The sequence below is a fragment of the Peromyscus californicus genome, unplaced genomic scaffold (genome assembly GCF_007827085.1).
Source record: "Peromyscus californicus insignis strain IS unplaced genomic scaffold, ASM782708v3 Scaffold_8__1_contigs__length_139910024, whole genome shotgun sequence".
NCBI classification, from domain to species: domain Eukaryota; kingdom Metazoa; phylum Chordata; class Mammalia; order Rodentia; family Cricetidae; genus Peromyscus; species Peromyscus californicus.
In genome coordinates, this window is record NW_026294606.1 from 2,880,789 (window position 1) to 2,898,645 (window position 17,857).

The following is a 17,857-nucleotide window of genomic DNA, read 5'->3' on the forward strand; positions in this document are numbered from 1 at the left end:
GAAGGTATTTTTTTTTCTTAAGGTGGAATTTTCTGCAGATATCTATTAAGTCCATTTGAGTCATAACATCTATTAGATCCATTATTTCTCTGTTAAGTTTCTGTCTGGCAGATTTGTCTATTGGTCAGAGTGGGATGTTAAAGTTTCCTGTTATTAACGTGTGGGGTTTGTGTGTGATTTATGCTTCAGTAATGTTTCTTTTACATATGTAGGTGCCCTTGTATTTGGGGCATAAATGTTCAAAATTGACACTTCCTTTTCATGGATTTTTCCTGTGATGAATATGTAGTATCCTTCCTGATCACTTTTGATTGATTTTAGGTTAAAGTCTATTTTGTTAGCTATTAGGATAGCTACACCAGCTTGCTTCTTAAGTCCATTTGATTGGAAAGACTTTTCCCAGCCTTTTACTCTGAGGTAGTATCTATCTTTGAAGTTGAGGTATGTTGTAGCCAGAGAATTTTCTCATTCTTCTATCCCTATTATTCTTAGATTTGACCTTTTCATGGTGTCTGAGATTTCCTGGACATTTTGTGTTATCACTTTTTTGGCTCTGGTATTTTCTTTAACTGATAAATTTTTTCCTCTATTGTATCCTCTATGCCAGAGATTCTCTCTTCTATCTCTTGTATTCTGTTGGTTATGTGCAGCACGAATCTTAACAGGTCTTATTAATAAAAACAAACCTGAAGCCAGGTATTGGGTGAGCGCTGGAAGATCAGAGAAGCAGAACAAGCCACAACTATCTCACTTCGCCAATTCCTCAGCTGATTTTTTTTCCTCAGACTGGAAGCCTCTCAGTCTTCATCCAGAATGAATCTCAGAATGAACTGCTACTCAAAAGCCTAAAAGCTTACCCAGGCCAAAAGCTTCTAGTTTCTGGTCTTCATGCCTTATATACCTTTCTGCTTTCTGCCATCACTCTCTGGGATTAAAGGCATGAGTCACCATGCTTGGCTGTATCCTTGAACACACAGAGATCCAGGTAGATCTATGCCTCTGGGATGCTAGGATTAAAGGCGTGTGCTACCACTGCCTATCCTCTATGTTTAATATTGTGGCTGTTTTGTTCTCTGACCCTAGATAAGTTTATTAGCATGCACAATATTTTGGGGAACACAATACCACCACAGTTATGCTTGTATCTGTAGTTACTGTTTGCTTACTTAGATTTTCTATTTCCAGCATTCCCTCAGTTTGTGTCTTCTTCATTGTTTCTATTTCAATTTTCAGGTCTTAAATGGTTTCCTTCACATGTTTAATTGATTTTTAATGTTTTCATGGTTTTCTTTAAGGGATTTGTTGATTTCTTCCAATTTTTTGTCTTTTCCTCCACTTCTTGAAGGGAATTTTTCATTTCCTCTTTAAAGACTTCTATCATCTTCATAAAGTTATTTTTAAGGTCGGTTTCTTCTCCTTCTTCTAAGTTGTGATGTTCAGGTCTTGCTGTTGTAGAACCACTAGGTTCTGGTGATGCTATAATGCTCTTTATGTTGTTGTATGTATTTTTGCACTGGGGTCTACTCATCTCTTCCTCCAGTAGGTGCAAGAGTTGTGTGTGTCTGAGCCAGCTGCTCTTGGTCCATTCTGTGCTTGCTATGTCTGTGTCTTGGGGGGCCACTCTGGGCCCAATCTTAGCTCTTGGTCTATTTGGAGCTGGCTGATTCTGTGTGTCAGGGAGCTGCTTTTGATCCTATCAGAGCTCTTGATCCAATGAGAGCTGGTAGATTCTGTGTCTCAGGAAGCCACTCTTGGTCCAATGAGAGCTAGTGGATTCTGTGTCTCATCAAGCCACTGGGGTCACAGAGAAATAGGTAGGTTTTGGGTAGGTCATGGGTCTTGTAGATTTCAGGGTCCAATGGGGGCGTGGAAGAGCCTGCCCAGAGGAGTCTTTCTTGCTGCCTGGGAAATTGGGGCAGCAATGGGTGGGAGTTCCCAGAGACTGGTTATGTCACAGGGCCTAGGTCCTAAAGAGGCAGGACTCTCTGGGTGTGAGAAGAGTCACTCACCTGGTGGGAGTGCAAACTTGTACAGCCACTTTGGAAATGATAGCTTCTCAGAAAATTAGCAATAAATCTTCCTCAAGACCTAGCTATACCACTCTTGGTCATATACCCAAAGAATGCTCAATCATACGACAGGGATACATGCTCAACTATGTTTATACCGGCACTATTCATAATAACCAGAACATGAAAACAACCTAGATACCCCTCAACCAAAGAATGGATTAAGAAAATGTGGTACATATATAGAATGGAGTACTATTCAGCGGTAAAAAAACAGTGACATCATGAAATTTGCAGGGATGGATGAAACTAGAAAAATATCATCCTGAGTGAGGTGACCCAGACTCAGAAGGACAAACATGACATGTACTCACTCATAAGTGGATATTAGATATAAAGCAAAGGATAACCAAACCACAACCCACAACTCCAGAGAAGCTACCTAACAAGTAGGACCCAAAGAGGAATGCATGGTTCACTCTGGAAAAGGAAAATAGATGAGATCTCTATGAGTAAACTGGAGATGGGGGGCAGTGGGGAGTAAATGATGGGGGATGAGATCATAAGGGAAGTGTATGGTCGAGCTGGAACATGGATGGAATGGGAGGTTAATGAAAGTGATACCATGATAGAGGGAGACATCATGGGCATAGAGAGAAACCAGGTGCTAGGGAGTTCCCAGGAATCCACAAGGATGACCTCAGCTTAGATTACTAGCAATAGTGGAGAGGGGGTCTGAACTGGCTTACTCCAGTAATCAGACCAGTGAATACCCTAACTGTCATCACAGAGCCTTTCTCCAGTAACTGATGGAAGCAGATGCAGAGATCCACAGTCAAACACCAGGCTGAGCTCTAGAAGTCCAGTCAAAGAGAGAGAAGAGGGACTCTATGAGCAAAGGGCATCAAGATCATGATGGGGAAACCTACAGAGACAACCAAACCAAACTAATGGGTACTCATAAAGTTTAGACCAAAACCTGTGGAGCCTCCACGGGACTGGACTAGGCCCTCTGCACAAGCATAAATTGTGAAGCTTGATCTGCTTAAGGGGGTCCTGACAGTAGGATCAGGATTTATCCCTGGTGCATGAGCAGGCTTTTTAGAGCCCACTACCTGTGGTGGGATACCTCACACAGCCTTGAGACAGGGGGAAGGGCTTAGACCTGCCTCTACTGAATGTACCAGCCTCTGCTGACTCCTCATGGGAGGCCTTACTTTCTTGTAGGAGGGAATGGGGTGTTGTAGGGAGGAAAGGCTGGAGGGGTGAGAGGAGGGAAGAGAGGTGTAGCCAGGTTTCTCTAGTTCTGCTGTTGTGCCTGTGTTGCAAGACCCCTAAGCGAGACCACCACAGAGCCAATATCCTTTGCAAGTACAAAGGGGTTTATTAATAACAAGCAAGCCCGGATTTGGTCCATGTCCAATACACTAGCTAGCCAGGTGAAGGACAGCCCTGAACTCTCAGAGTAAAGGGTTTTTAAAGGGAAAAACTACAAGCTAGGGGATACAAGCCTTTGCATTTCAGGGTAATACTTCAGTTAACAGGAACAATTAGCCAAGAGAAGAACTACAGAAGACAAAATACATTTGGAGACTCTCCCAGCACTATTGGAGACTCTCCCAGAACTATTGGAGTCTCTCTCAGGACTATTGGAGACTCTCCCAGCACTATTGGAGACTGTCATGGATCAATCCTTTGTTTTAGCTATTTCTTGGCCAGCAGCCTACCCACCCTGGGGGGAGGGGTCGCTTGACCTGATTCTTAGCTGGGTGTTTATAACTCTGAAACTTGGTTCAGCTTTTATCTTAATATTGCTAGAAATGAAGTTTTCCTTAAAATGGAGTTTGTCTTGCTCTCTCACTGCCCAACCCTGAAGTCCCACAGCTGCTTATAAAATAATCACTCAGAGGATTAATATTATTTATAAACTGTATGGCCTATGGTAGGCTTCTTGCTAGCTAGCTCTTATATCTCAAATTAACCCATTTCCATTGATCTATGTTTCACCATGTGTTTCATGGCTTTACTGATCTGCTGGTATGTTGCTCCTTGTGCAGCAAGTGGGCTGGCCACTCTCCAGAGTGGAGACTCTGCCTTTCTCTTTCCTGTCTCTCTCCTTGGATTTCTCACCTGCCTCTAAGCTGCATTGTCATAGGCCAGAGCAGCTTATTTATTAACCAATGGGCACAACATATATTTACAGTGTACAGAAAGACAGCGGAGGGGGATCTGTGATTGGTATGTAAAATGAATAAAAAAAAGTCTTAAGAAAAAAATAGAAAATAAGTTGGAAGATTAAAGCAGAAAGAATGTTTGCCTGGCCAGGTGGTGGTGACACATGCCTTTAATCCCAGCACTCGGGAAGCAGAGTCAGGCAGATCTTTTTTAGTTTGAGCCCAGCCTGGTCTACAGAGTGAGATCCAAGACAGGCACCAAAACTACACAGAGAAACCCTATCTCAAAAAAAACAAAAAACAAACAAACAAACAAACAAAGCCAAAAAAAAGGTTTACCTAGCATGTGTTATAAATAAAATACATGTTTATATATTTACAAAAAAAAGACTGGGTCTGTAACTGTGCCTGACAATATTGTACAGCTAAAGGCCTGGGATTAGTGCATTCAATATATACTAAAGTGCTGTGCAAATAAACCTACAAATGCTTTCCTCTTTCCTACTGCTTTGAATGAAAAAAAGAGTTTCAAGCCTTTGTTAAAAAAAGACAGAAAGAAACACAAACCAAGAGAATTCTGGAAATGGAAAATCTGAGGAAATGAACAGGAACTATAGATGCAAGCATCACCAACAGAATACAAGAGATGGAAGAGAGAATCTCAGGTGTTTTGAAGATATGGTGAAGGATATAGATTTACTGATCAAATAAAATGTTAAATCCAACAATTTCTTAACACAAAACATGCAGGAAATCTGGGACACCATAAAAAGACCAAACCTGAGAATAATAGGGATATAACAAGGAGAATTCCAGCTCAAAGGAACAGAAAATATAGTCAAGAAAATCATAGAAGAAAACTTTCCCAACCTAATGAAGGATATACCTATTAAGATACAAGAAGCTCACAGAACACCAAATAGACTGGGCAAAAAAAAGTTCTCTCACCACATAATAATTAAAACACTAAACATACAGTATAAATATAGGAAATTAAGAGCTGCAAAGGAAGAGGGCCAAGTACATATAAAGGCAGACCTATCAGAATTACACCTCAAGTCTTGATGAGGACTATGAAAGCCAGAAGGTCCTGAAAGATGTTTTGCAGACACCGAGAAATCACAGCTGCCAGCCCAGATTACTACACCCAGCAAAACTTTCAATCACCGTAAACAGAGAAAACAAGATATTTAATGACAAATCCAGGTTTAAACAATACCTATCAACAAAACCATTCCTATGGAAAGTACTAGAAGGAAAACTCCAACCCAAGAGAGTTGACTGCACCCACGAAAACACAGGCAATAGATAATCTCACACCAGAAAATCCCAAAGAAGGGAAACATACACATAACCACAACAAACAATAAAATAAAAAAAAAAACAGGAATTAACAATCACTGGTCATTAATATCTCTTAATATCGATGGACTCAACTCATTTATAAAGTGACACAGGCTAACAGAATGGATACAAAAACAGGATCCAGTCTTCTGCTGCATATAGGAAACACACCTCAACTTCACAGACAGACACTACCTCAGAGTCAAGGGTTGTAAAAAGATTTTCCAATCAAATGGACCTAAAAAACAAGCTTGTGTTGCTATCCTATTATCTAACAAAATAAACTTCAAAGTAAAATTAATCAGAAGAAAAAAAAAAAAAAAACAAAAAAAAACAAAAGCCGGGCGGTGGTGGCGCACGCCTTTAATCCCAGCACTCGGGAGGCAGAGCCAGGCGGATCTCTGTGAGTTCGAGGCCAGCCTGGGCTACCAAGTGAGTCCCAGGAAAGGCGCAAAGCTACACAGAGAAACCCTGTCTCGAAAAACCAAAAAAAAAAAAAAAAAATTAATCAGAAGAGATGGAGGACATTACATATTCATTACAGAAAAAAATCCATCAAGAACTCTCAATTCTGAACGTTTATGTCCCCAATACAAGAGCACCCACATTTGTAAAAGAAATATTACTAAAGCTTAAATCACACATCAAACCCCAAACATAATTAGTGGGAGACTGCAACACCACACTCTCACCACTGGACAGGTCTACCAGGCAGAAACTTAGCAGAGAAATAAGGAAACTAAGAGATTTTATGATTCAAATGACCTTAACAGACATCTATAGAACATTTCACCCAAACACAAAAGAATATACCTTCTTCTCAGCACCTCATAAAGTTCAACAACACAAATTACAGAAAGCCTTCAAACTCATGGAAACTGAACAACGCTCAACTGAGTCACCTCTGCCTCAAGGAAGAAAGAAAGAAATTAAAAACTTCTTAGAATTCAATGAAAATGAATTCAAAACATACCCAAACTTATGGGACACAATGAAAGCAGTGCTAAGAGGAAAGTTCATAACACTAAGTGCCTACATAAAGAAGTTGGAGAAATCTCACACTAGTGACTTAACAGTACACCTGAAAGCTCGTAGAAGAAAAAGGAGCAAACTTACCTAGGAAGAGTAGATGGCAGGAAATAATCAAACTCAGGGCTGCAATCAATAAAATAAAAACAAAGTGAACAATACAAAGCATCACTGAAACAAAGAGTTGGTTCTTTGAGAAAAAAACACCAAGAGAGACAAACCCTTATCCAAACTAAAAAGCAGAGAGAATATCCAAATTAACAACATCACAAATGGAAAGGGGGACATAACAACTGAGGAAACCCAGAGAATCATTAGGTCATACTTTGAAAACCTGTACTCTACAAATTTGGAAAATCTGAAGGAAATGGAGAATTTTCTGGATAGGTACCACATACCAAAATTAAATCAAGACCAGATAAATGATTTAAATATATTTATAAATCCTAAGGAAATAGAAGCAGTCATTAAAAGTCCCCCAACCAAAAAAAAGCCCAGGGCCATATGGTTTCAATGTAGAATTCTACCAGAATTTCAAAGAAGAGCTAATAACATACTCCTCAAATTGTTGCACACAATAAAAACAAAAGGAACATTGTCAACTCTTTTTATGAGGTTATAGTTACCCTGATACCCAAACCACACAAACATGCAACAAAAAAAGAGAATTACAGACCAATCTCCCTCATGAATATTGGTGCAAAAAATACTCAATAAAATACTGGCAAACCGAATCCAAGAATACATTTTTTAAAAAAATCATCCACCATAATCAAGTAGGCTTCATTCCAGAGCAGCAGATGTGGTTCAACTTATGAAAATATGTCAATGTAATCCACCATATAAACAAACTGAAAGAAAAAATAACACATGATCTTCTCATTTGATGCTGGTAAAGCTTTTGACAAAATCCAATACCCCTTCCTGATAAAGGTCTTGGAGAGATCAGGTGAATGCACCTAAACATAATAAAGCACTATATAACAAGCCAACAACCAACATCAAATTAAATGGAGAGACACTCAAAGTGATTCTACTAAAATTAGGAACAAGACAAGGCTGTCCACTCTCTCCATATCTATTCAACATAGTGCTCTGTAGCTTGAGTTTTCCTGCCTGGCCCACAGTCAGGACAAATCTCTCTCTCCTGCCAGTCCCATAGCCATCAGACCCAACCAAGTAAACACAGAGACTTATATTGGTTACAAACTGTATGGCCGTGGCAGGCTTCTTACTAACTGTTCTTACAGCTTAAATTAATCCATTTCCATTAATCTATACTTTGCCACATGGCTCATGGCTTACCAGCATCTTTACATGCTGTTTCTCATCGTGGTGGCTGGCAGTGTCTCTCTGACTCAGCCTTCCACTTTTCAGCTTTATTCTCCTCCTTGTCCCGCCTATACTTCCTGCCTAGCCACTGGCCAATCAGTGATTTATTTATTGACCAATCAGCAACACACTTGACATACAGACCATCCCACAGCAGTGCTCAAAATTCTAGCTAGAGCAATAAGAAAACAAAAGGTGATCAAGGGGATACAAATTGGAAAGGAAGAAATCAAACTTTTGCTATATTTTGCTATTTGCAGATCATAAGATAGTGTACATAAGTGACCCCAAAAATTCTACCAGGGAACTCCTACAGCTGATATATACCTTCAGTAATGTGGTAGGTTAAAGATTGACTAAAAAAAAGAAAAGAAAAGAAAAAACCAGTAGCCCTCCTATATACAAATGATAAACTGGCTAAGAAAAAAATAAGAGTAACAACACCCTTTACAACATCCACAATGAGTATAAAATATCTTGGGGTTACTCTAACCAAACAAGTGAAAGACTTGAATAAAAAGAACTTTGTGCCGGGCGGTGGTGGCGCACGCCTTTAATCCCAGCACTCGGGAGGCAGAGCCAGGCGGATCTCTGTGAGTTCGAGGCCAGCCTGGGCTACCAAGTGAGTTCCAGGAAAGGCACAAAGCTACACAGAGAAACCCTGTCTCAAAAAAAAACAAAAACAAACAAACAAAAAAAAAAAGAACTTTGTCTTTGAAGAAAGAAACTGAAGAAGATATCAGAAAATGGAAGGATCTTCCATGCTCATGGATAGGTATGATTAACATAGGAAAAATGGCAATCTTACCAAAATCAATCTACAGATTCAATGCAATTCTCATCAAAATCCCAACACAATTCTTCACAGACCTTGAAAGAACAAGACTCAAATTCACACGGAAAACATGGGATAGACAAAACAATCCTGTACAATAAAGGAACTTCTGGAGGCATCACCATCCCTGACTTCAAGTTCTATTATAGAGCTATAGTAATAAAAACAGCTTGGGGAGCTGGAGAGATGGCTCAGAGGTTAAGAGCAGTGACTGCTCTTCTGGAGGTCCTGAGTTCAATTCCCAGCAACCACATGGTGGCTCACAACCATCTGTAATGAGATCTGGTGCCCTCTTCTGGCCTGCAGTCATACATGCTGTATACATAACAAATAAATAAATCTTAAAAAAAAAACAGCTTGGTATTGGCATATGAACAGACATGTAGATCAATGGATTTGAAATAAAGTTCCTGACATAAATACAATACCTATGGACACCTGATTTTTGACAAAGAAGCCAAAACTGTACAATGGAGAAAAGAAAGCATCTTCAGCAAATGGTACAGGCATAACTGGAGGTCAACATGTAGAAGAATGTGGAGGGGGGCATCCCACCCACCCCCACTTTTCCCCAGAGTACTCTTAAGTAGAAGCAGCAGGAAATATTCCTTAGAAGTATAGAGGGGAGATAAAAAGATAGAAAATACAGGATAGCCTAAAGAGGGCCTGGATCCTAATCCATTGGGCCAGAGCTTTATTCCAAGGGTTATTTATAGCAATGCCAAGGGGAAGGGCAAAGGACCTTCCCCTAGCTAGACTCAGCCAAGTGTAGACCCTTATAAAAACCTGATACTCAGACCCGTGGTCCAATCATCCTCTTATGCAGTCCTGCTGGGTACAGCCACTAGGAAACCTAGATGGGCTCCAACAGGTTCCCCTTCTTTATATTTTAAAAGAAAAAACTCCCCACTAAGAGCTGACAGCAATTTTCATAGCTTTCACAATTCCCAGTGAAGGAGTAGAGGATGATAATTTCCCTTTTTGAATTGGTCTAAGATGACTACAGCGGTCTTAGCTGCATCAAGCCCTTTCTAAAAACAAAACAAAACAAAAAAAAAACTCGATGCAACCTGTTGCTAAAGTTTTCCTGCCTGACCCACAGTCAGGACAAATCTCTGACACCCGCCAGTCCCAAAGCCACTCAAACCCGACCAAGTAAACACAGAGACTTATATTGGTTACAAACTGTATGGCCGTGGCAGGCTTCTTGCTAACTGTTCTTACAGCTTAAATTAATCCATTTCTATTAATCTATATCTTGCCACGTGGCTTGTGGCTTACCGGTACTTTACATCTTCCTTGTCCTAACAGCGGCTGGCAGTGTCTCCCTCACCCAGCTTCCTGTTCTCTCAATTCTCCTCTCTGTTAGTCCCGCCTATACTTCCTGCCTGGCCACTGACCAATCAGTGATTTATTCATTGACCAATCAGCAACACATTTGACATACAGACCATCCCACAGCACTTCCCCTTTTCTTTTCTTAAAAAGGAAGGTTTTAACCTTTACATATCTCCAAAGTCAGCTTGGTATATTTGGGAATTTGGGCGTAGCTTCTCTTACTACTTCCTGCTGGAGGGGGGCACTGTATCTTATGGGGACACAAAGAAAATTTTAGGATTATGGAATAGTCCATGAGGCTGTATTGTCTGAGCCAGATGCCTTCAAACCATTCTGGATGTTGGATCATCTGGGCCATGGTGTCATCGGAGACCTTCAGGGGGTCTTGGCTGGTCAAACCTGATGTATCTTAATCTGGAACAAATCCATAGCCTCTGGCTTTCTGTGGGAACAAAAGCAGAGACTCTTTTCCCAAGCAACATATCCTTATATCCAAATTTTGAAGTCAAGGTACCTTTAAAATATACATTTTGGCATAACTCAACAGCTTTTACAATCAAATGTTTTTCTGCAGTTAAAAATCCCAAAGACAACATAATCCAGATTCTCTATGTGATATTCATCTTTATGTGGCTTATTTTTTATATTAATTTTACTGTCTCTTTAAAGTCTTTATTTTTTAAAACTATGTATTTGTTTATATAACTGTATATATCACCTTTTTTGTCTCTTTCAAGCCTATGTATTTTTTACACACATTGTAAACTACTACATCTGAATCTGTCTTATTGTGAATACATTGCTTTAAACTGCAGCAGCTGTGACTGCTGGCTTCGCCCACCTCAGCTTCCCAACATGGCGGTGGTTTACTGCCAGCTCTGGGAGCTAACGTGGGTCTATGCTTTTAGCCAAGCAGCGTGTAACCCAGAAACCTCTTTTTTTTTTTTGTTTTGTACTAGCAAAGTCTAAATCCACCATGCGACTTAATGTGCCACTTGCAGAGGCCTCATTCCCGCCATATGGCGGCAGCTCGAGCGCACACACCAGGAACCCACAAGTAGCTCAAACCAGCAGCTGCTGCTCATTTGAGAGAGACAATTAGGAAGCTGTTTTTAGCTTCATTTTAGAATCTTTTTTCAGGTTTTAGGTGGAAACTCTTGCCACCACGTTGGATGCCATACAAATGTAAATTTATATCTGTCATACCTTATGTAGGTTCTACTTCTGTTTAGGATATTCGGTATATTGATATATATTTAAGATTATTGTCATATTGCATATCACACTACATACTCCTACCTCTGTTATAAATATTGATATATATTTAAGATTATTGTCATATTACATATCGCACTATATACTCCTACCTCTGTTATAACATCTTGTGTATTGTCACAATTTTGAAGTCATTGTCCTTTTACCATACACTTGCTTATAGACTGTTTACCTTGTTTACGTGAAGCCTTAGTCCTTAGGTTATTTCGGTAGATAAGACTTATAGATTTATAGTCACCTATGCTTGTCATCTCTATAGTTATGTTAGTTAGGTTATCCAGATTTACAGATACATAGGTCAGATGGACAGGTATTCTTCAAACACTTCATAGACCTAGAGAATATGACATTTAAATAACTTAGAATTCTGTTGATGTGAGACACAATTGCTCCTGGCTGCACCAATTTGATCCCGAGAGAATGTTGGACTTCTAAGACATTTCCATTTGGAAGTTTGTCTTCTTGGCACAAAATGGCCTACTGGGCAAAGAACTGCCCTTGCCTCGATGGCTGACAGTACAAATACAATGCTATCCTTTCTGGACAAGTGGGACACAAGGAAAGTGACCACTGTACTCTGCCAAGACAGGGTAAGATGGTCTTTCAGAATTCCTGCTTCTGAAAATGGTCTGTCAGATACTTTAGGCCTATAGACAATTTGAATGCACCAGCAATGCTGAGAAACATTAGGTGACTGTCCAGGCTGCCAGCTGTCTCGGTCTACTCTCGCAAGATTCCCGAAAGTTGCTTGCATCCATCTACCATTTCTCAGGTACCATTATATTCCTTCTCAAGTCTTTGATGGGATTGAAGACTAGCAGTTATAGTTACAACTTAGTAGATAGGACATATTAAGTATTAGATTCAGGTTCTTTAGGATAGGACACCTTTTGGAATGATCTTTGTAACATGCCATTTATCTATGCTCTATACTTCTCTGGATTTTAGTATGTGTTTCTTGCTTGATATTGTTTGCATTGGTTGTAGTTCCATCTTATCTAGGTCATTATCCCTCATTATTCCTGGACAATATTTGATAACCATTCCTTTGTATATAGTCTTGTATTAGGTTAGAACTTTCTTATTTAGACAAAAAGGGGGAGATGTAGTGGGTAGCCATTCCAGCTTTGATCTGGAAGTTCCAACCCCCATTGAGACTTCGGGCAACTGTCACGCCTACAAGGCGGGGCCAAGGGAGGCACCTGGGGACCCGAGATCTGGATCGGCGGGCACTCTCTCTGTTGCAGGACCCTGGATAGTGGAGGTGGACCAAGCAGAGCTCCAGAGAACACCACTGGACTGTGATACACCTTCCCCAGACTCCGCGACCTACCTATCCCTTAATTTGTAAGTTATGCCATTAAATAAATCTCCCTTTAACTACGTGGAGTGGCCTTAATAATTTCACCAATAGCAACCACATCAAACTTAAAGACTCCCTTAGCTTCATCATTAACAGGTTAACATAATTCTAACATAAATATTGCTATACATTATGGTGATACTTTATTTGTACTGAAATGTGATTCTCTGGAATCTTTAACAGAACTCAATCTCATAAGCTTTTTTCGTTATCCCTGTGAGGCAAGCTGTTTGTCAGCTCTCAGCTTTTTTGGAAGTAAATCTAAGCTTTCTAGCAATGCTTAGGAAAGAAATTTCATTTCAAGCTGAAAAAGAAAACAGCTTTTCCTGGCAGTTATCACCATCTTTGGCAGAAAAACTACTTTTCCCAGAATGCATTTCTCAATACCAGCCGACTGTTATGAGCTACCTTTCAGACTCCATTTCCCATAATTCCTTTTGAGTCCGTGAGTACACTTCCGTTCCCTTGTACTGGGTTTGATTTCTTATTGAAAAATCAAGAAAGAGTAAACAAGCTTTTTCCTCACTATGGGAGGTTTCTTGAGTCAGAAGATTTCTGTTTTCCCTGAGCTCGCCTTAATAGGTGTTTCTCTTTCACCCAATACTGGCCCCATATCAGAATCTCACCTACCGGTTAGCGCTCATTGAGGCAGGTATCCCTGATACCAAAATTCACTCCTTTGGTTTGAACAGCTCCAGTACGTTTTCTAAAGCTGTGAAACACTGATGTCAGGATGAATGACAAGTTTCTCTAACATCTCTGTTTTCTTATTATTTCTTCATCTCTGACGGTGCTTCTGTCTGTCACAGGCTGAGACGGTGATGGTTGGTCTGAGAGACATGTACATCTGGCACCTCTGTTTCCTGCTGGTTATTTCATCCTCTCTGAAGATGCTCCTGTCTGTCACAGGCTGAGTTTCAGGCAAGGAAGTCACAGACAGATACAAACTCTTTGACGTTCCTGATGTGCTGCCTGCAGCGCCTCACAGTTCCTAGGCTAGCATATGTTCTCCATACAGGCGTGGAATCTGAGGTCGGGCTGTGGGACACGCAAACTGTCCCCAGAGAATTCATCCTCCCACAATTCTGTTGTTTTGAAGACTCAGTTTTTCACAACAGGCCATCCCTGAGTCTTAGGATTCTCAGAAAAGCCACATACTGTAAGACACAGCTTGGGAGTGGGGTTTTTCTCCAGAACCATGTTTCCTGCCGGGGTGCCTGACTCATTAGTCAAGCTAGCTTATGACTTTACTCTGTGGGCCAGGCTGAGGCTTCAGGGAAGAGCTAGGCACTGTTCCAGAGAGGAAAGGGAGGAGCTACAGGCTGCTCTGCTCCCGCACCACTAGCCTCCTTTGTAGAAAGCTCTTAGCGGGGTCTGGACAGCACAGTTCTGGGTTCACCTTTGAGCAGAAGCTGCAGCACTCCATGAGGGAGCTGAGACAGGCAAGGTGCACAGGCCCTGGATCCTGCGGAATCATGCTCCAAAAGCATCCTCACAACTTTGCTCTGGTAACCTGGCTTCTCTTCTTTCTCTAGGTTTCGTTTTACTTTATTTTCTTGTTTGTTTTCTTTTTTAGTTTTGTTCTTGATGTTATTGTTACTGTTTTAAGATAATAATAGAATTACATAATTGCCCCCTCCCCTCCCCTGCGTGCGCCCCTGTTTCCTTTCTCATAACCTCAGAAATACCCTTCCTGATTCACTTAAAAATCTGGCCTCTTTTTTCATTGTTGCTACAATTATGATTACAAAGGAAAGGGGGTGGTGCAGATTCTGCCCTTTCTGATTGGACAGTTCTGGCTTGGCAAGATGCAGAAGGCTGTGGTGGCCCCGGTGCAGGCCAGGGAGGGGGCCACTGGCAGTCCCATACTCAGAGCTGAATGGTGAAGTGGCAAGTCAGAAGTTAAGAGCTGGGACCCTTGGCAAAGTCCCAGTTAGACAAGAGGAGTTACCAGGGGGAGCAGGCCCCCAGCTATGCACCCACACTCACCTAGGGTACCTGCCTCACCCCAGCTTGGAGCTAGAACCCTGCTGCTTTCTAGCAGTCATTTGTACCACCTGATGCCCTCCTACTGATCAGAATGAATAATATTAATGCTGTCTAGGTTTTCAGGACTGACCAGTTGGTATTGAACAATTCCTTATTTCCTAGGTTTTTGTGACCTCATTGGTGCTGTCCTACTGCTTGACAATGGCCTCAGCTGCTCCACCACGTGATCCCAGCTTGGATGCTGAATGGGAGGAATGGAAGATGAACTTTAAAAAATCCTACAGCCCGGTTGGTAACATGGTCACAGTCCAGAGGGATTTCAGAAAGAATGGCCCTTGCTGTTGGGGGTCTGTAGGCATAAACGTGGCCACAGAGGCCAGCCATCACTGAGGACTTGCTTAAGACATGCACTATGAACTCAAGGTGGCCAGCTTTGCTAATCCTCTGGGTATGGAGAATGGCTGGCTGTGGTGTCCTGAGATCCCTCTCCATGGCTCCTCTTTACCTGTTGCTACACTCCATTTGGTCAGCTTGTGTGTGGAGTTAATAAGATGAAAATACTATCTATTGTGTTCATTTCCAGGATGAAGAAGGGCACAGAAGAGCAGTGTGGGAAAAGAATAAGAAATTTATTGAGAATCACAATGCAGACTATGAGCAGGGAAAGACAAGCTTCTCTATGGGCCTGAATGGATTTAGCGACATGGTGAGTGAGATATGGATTGTTAATTCTGTGCTTGTTCGCCTAAGGTCTTTACATTTAGTCTCTTGGTTTTCAATGTTTTGTTTACTTTTCCATGAAGACACTGGAGGAATTCAAAACACGTTGCACTGGAATTTTAAAGTCTCCTAAAGATTTGCCTAAATCTAAGAATTTAGAAGAGAACAGCAATGAGGCACCTGTGATGGATTAGGTATGACAGTTTCTCATCTCTACCCTTAACTGCCCACAGGAAGCCAAGAAGAAATTGAAGTCCTCACTGAGGTCAGGTAGAAAACAACTGGAGATTCACTGTTTGACTAAGTGTTCTGCTCTATGACATGTGGAGAGTTTATATTAGATTGTCGATGACAACCTTTTCTTCTTGATTGGGATACTGTAGTTGGGCATAAAGTGTGGTGACCATGAAGGAAAAAGGCTTCAGGGAAGGTACTGTGATAAAGCCACTGTGCTGCAATCTTTCTAATCAGTGTGATATGTGCTTTTCTTCCAGCTGGATTAACAGGAGGGGCATGATTGGCAACAATAAGATAGCCTAGGAGTAAAGCAATCACGCTGTCATTGCCTCAGGAGCCTTCTGCCAAGATGTGAACTGCATAATGCTGAAAGAATGGACTAGGGGAAAGAAGGAACCGGAGGAGTCCTCTCCATCACATTGTCCAGCATGTGCTGTGTAGAATGAAATGCTGAATTCATATAATATTAACACTGTGATGTGAACTACCATGAATATTCACACTAATAGAATATTAACAATGTTTACCACAATATCTTAAAATTAAAGCTTGATTTTAAAATTAGTATTATGCTTTCTTTCTGGCTTTGTTTCAGTAAGATTTTATTTTGTTAAAACCTTCTGCTTGAAGGATTACCTGGCTGTGGGAAGGTGTTCTAGGAGAAGGAGTGTCAGTTCTTTCATTATAGAGTCTGTTTCCCATCCTTGGTTGAGCTCTGTTTCCTGGGCTTCCTGTGCTTACTTTCAGGTATGATCTGAAAGTAGACAAGGAATTTTCTGTGATTCCAACTTGTTAATTTGCATGAGTTAATCAAATATAATTAGTTACTAGAAATCTAGTCAGGCAGAGATGGCACCCTCTGTCCCACTGCCCTGATCCTGTACTATGGATCTCAATTTATATTATCATATCAGTGATCTGCACTAGCTGTGCTGTGACCACACAGAAGCCATCTAAAGGATGAGGTCTGAGTGACAGGAGTGTAGTCTATGCTCAAGTGACCCTTTCATAAACCAACAGAGCCCAGTCATGCAAAAAGGTACATGGATGTCTCTTACTGCAATTACATTCAGTCCAACCTCAAAAGTCATCAATTTCAGAAGGGTTCAAATCTCCAGAAGACCTAAGGAATGTCATTACCTATGACTACCTTTTGAAGTTAACATAACAACAGCACATTACAGACTTTCAGCAGACAGATGCACAGAGTTTAAAATTCCAATCCAAAATGAATAACAGGGATATAACAAGGAATAACAAGTCCAAAACAAAAGAACCATATACTAAATTCCATGGCTGACACAGTCAGCCAACCACCTCAGCTATGTTTCCTGTAGGATATGTAGACTCTAAGCTCTTGGGCTGGTTCTTGCCATATGTTTAGCTTTCTTTGGTGGATATCCCATGGCTCTGGTCTCACTACCTTTGGTGAACTCCACTGCTAGTTAGTTCCATGAGGGGTCTGTCAGAGCCTGCTTGCCAATGCTCTGACCTGAGAACAAGTGCCTCTCCTCAGTGTCTCTCAGAATCCATAACTCAGCAAATTTAGGAATTTTCATGCCTGTGGAACCAGTTGTTCACATATTACACCACGTGGTTTTCAGACACCTTTGGGTAAAGCTTGGCACTTTTGGATGTTAAATGCATCCATTTCTCTGCACTGATTCAGGGGACTCATTTCCCTGGAGAGTAATTTTCCAGAATACTCTAAAGGTTCCACAACCAATCCACCATGACTCTCCCATTGTTACAGGCATGTTTTTAAGTCTGTATGAAAGATCATTTCTATGATCTTAAGTTTCAACAATGACCTTTAAAAACACATGTGGATAGTTATAAGAAAGAGCATTTATAAGATAAGAAATAGCCAGATGTTGTTAGGACCATAAGAAGGTAGTCTAAGAATGTCCCAGTCATGTCTCTCCTGCTGCCTTTCCTACATTAATCTCTGCTATCCCTATCTCACCCTGTTCCTGTTCCATATCCTGCTGCCTCCATCACCAGCTAGAGGAAACATGTGAGGCTATGGGATGCAGTTCACATTGAAACCCCAGCAGTAACAGCTGCACAACTGTTATAGTTCTTCTCTGTGATTGAACATTATCAACCAGGATTGACCTCTTGAACACAGAACAGATGTTGCTTATGTATTATATGTGTTTAATATATAACTGAATTATATGCATAGTTGTTCATACTGACTTCCAAAAAT

General features: G+C 40.9%; 1 protein-coding gene across 3 annotated transcripts; it reads left to right on the forward strand.

The window, feature by feature from the left end:
* The first annotated feature begins 14,017 nt into the window (after positions 1-14,017).
* LOC128103512 (protein CTLA-2-beta-like) lies at positions 14,018-16,209 on the forward strand. Of its 3 annotated transcripts, none has more exons than XM_052727978.1 (5): positions 14,021-14,207; positions 14,851-14,976; positions 15,272-15,394; positions 15,492-15,602; positions 15,903-16,209. In XM_052727978.1, the coding sequence occupies exons 1-4, from the start codon at positions 14,124-14,126 to the stop codon at positions 15,600-15,602; spliced, it is 444 nt and encodes a 147-aa protein (XP_052583938.1). In that variant the 5' UTR covers positions 14,021-14,123; the 3' UTR covers positions 15,903-16,209. The 3 variants fall into 3 exon arrangements, with proteins under 3 accessions (XP_052583940.1, XP_052583938.1, XP_052583939.1); XM_052727979.1 differs by lacking the exon at positions 14,021-14,207 and adding an exon at positions 14,579-14,693; XM_052727980.1 differs by lacking the exon at positions 15,492-15,602 and having other exon boundaries at positions 14,018-14,207.
* Positions 16,210-17,857: the final 1,648 nt, after the last annotated feature.

What these genes read in the sequence shown, in the direction of transcription:
- LOC128103512 (XM_052727978.1), top strand. Translation starts at nt 14,124, where the DNA reads ATGAGGGAGCTGAGACAGGCAAGGTGCACAGGCCCTGGATCCTGCGGA. An exon ending in ATCCTCACAACTTTGCTCTG is followed by an intron (nt 14,208 to 14,850) that starts GTAACCTGGCTT and finishes CTTATTTCCTAG; the next exon opens with GTTTTTGTGACCTCATTGGT. An exon ending in TGAATGGATTTAGCGACATG is followed by an intron (nt 15,395 to 15,491) that starts GTGAGTGAGATA and finishes TTTTCCATGAAG; the next exon opens with ACACTGGAGGAATTCAAAAC.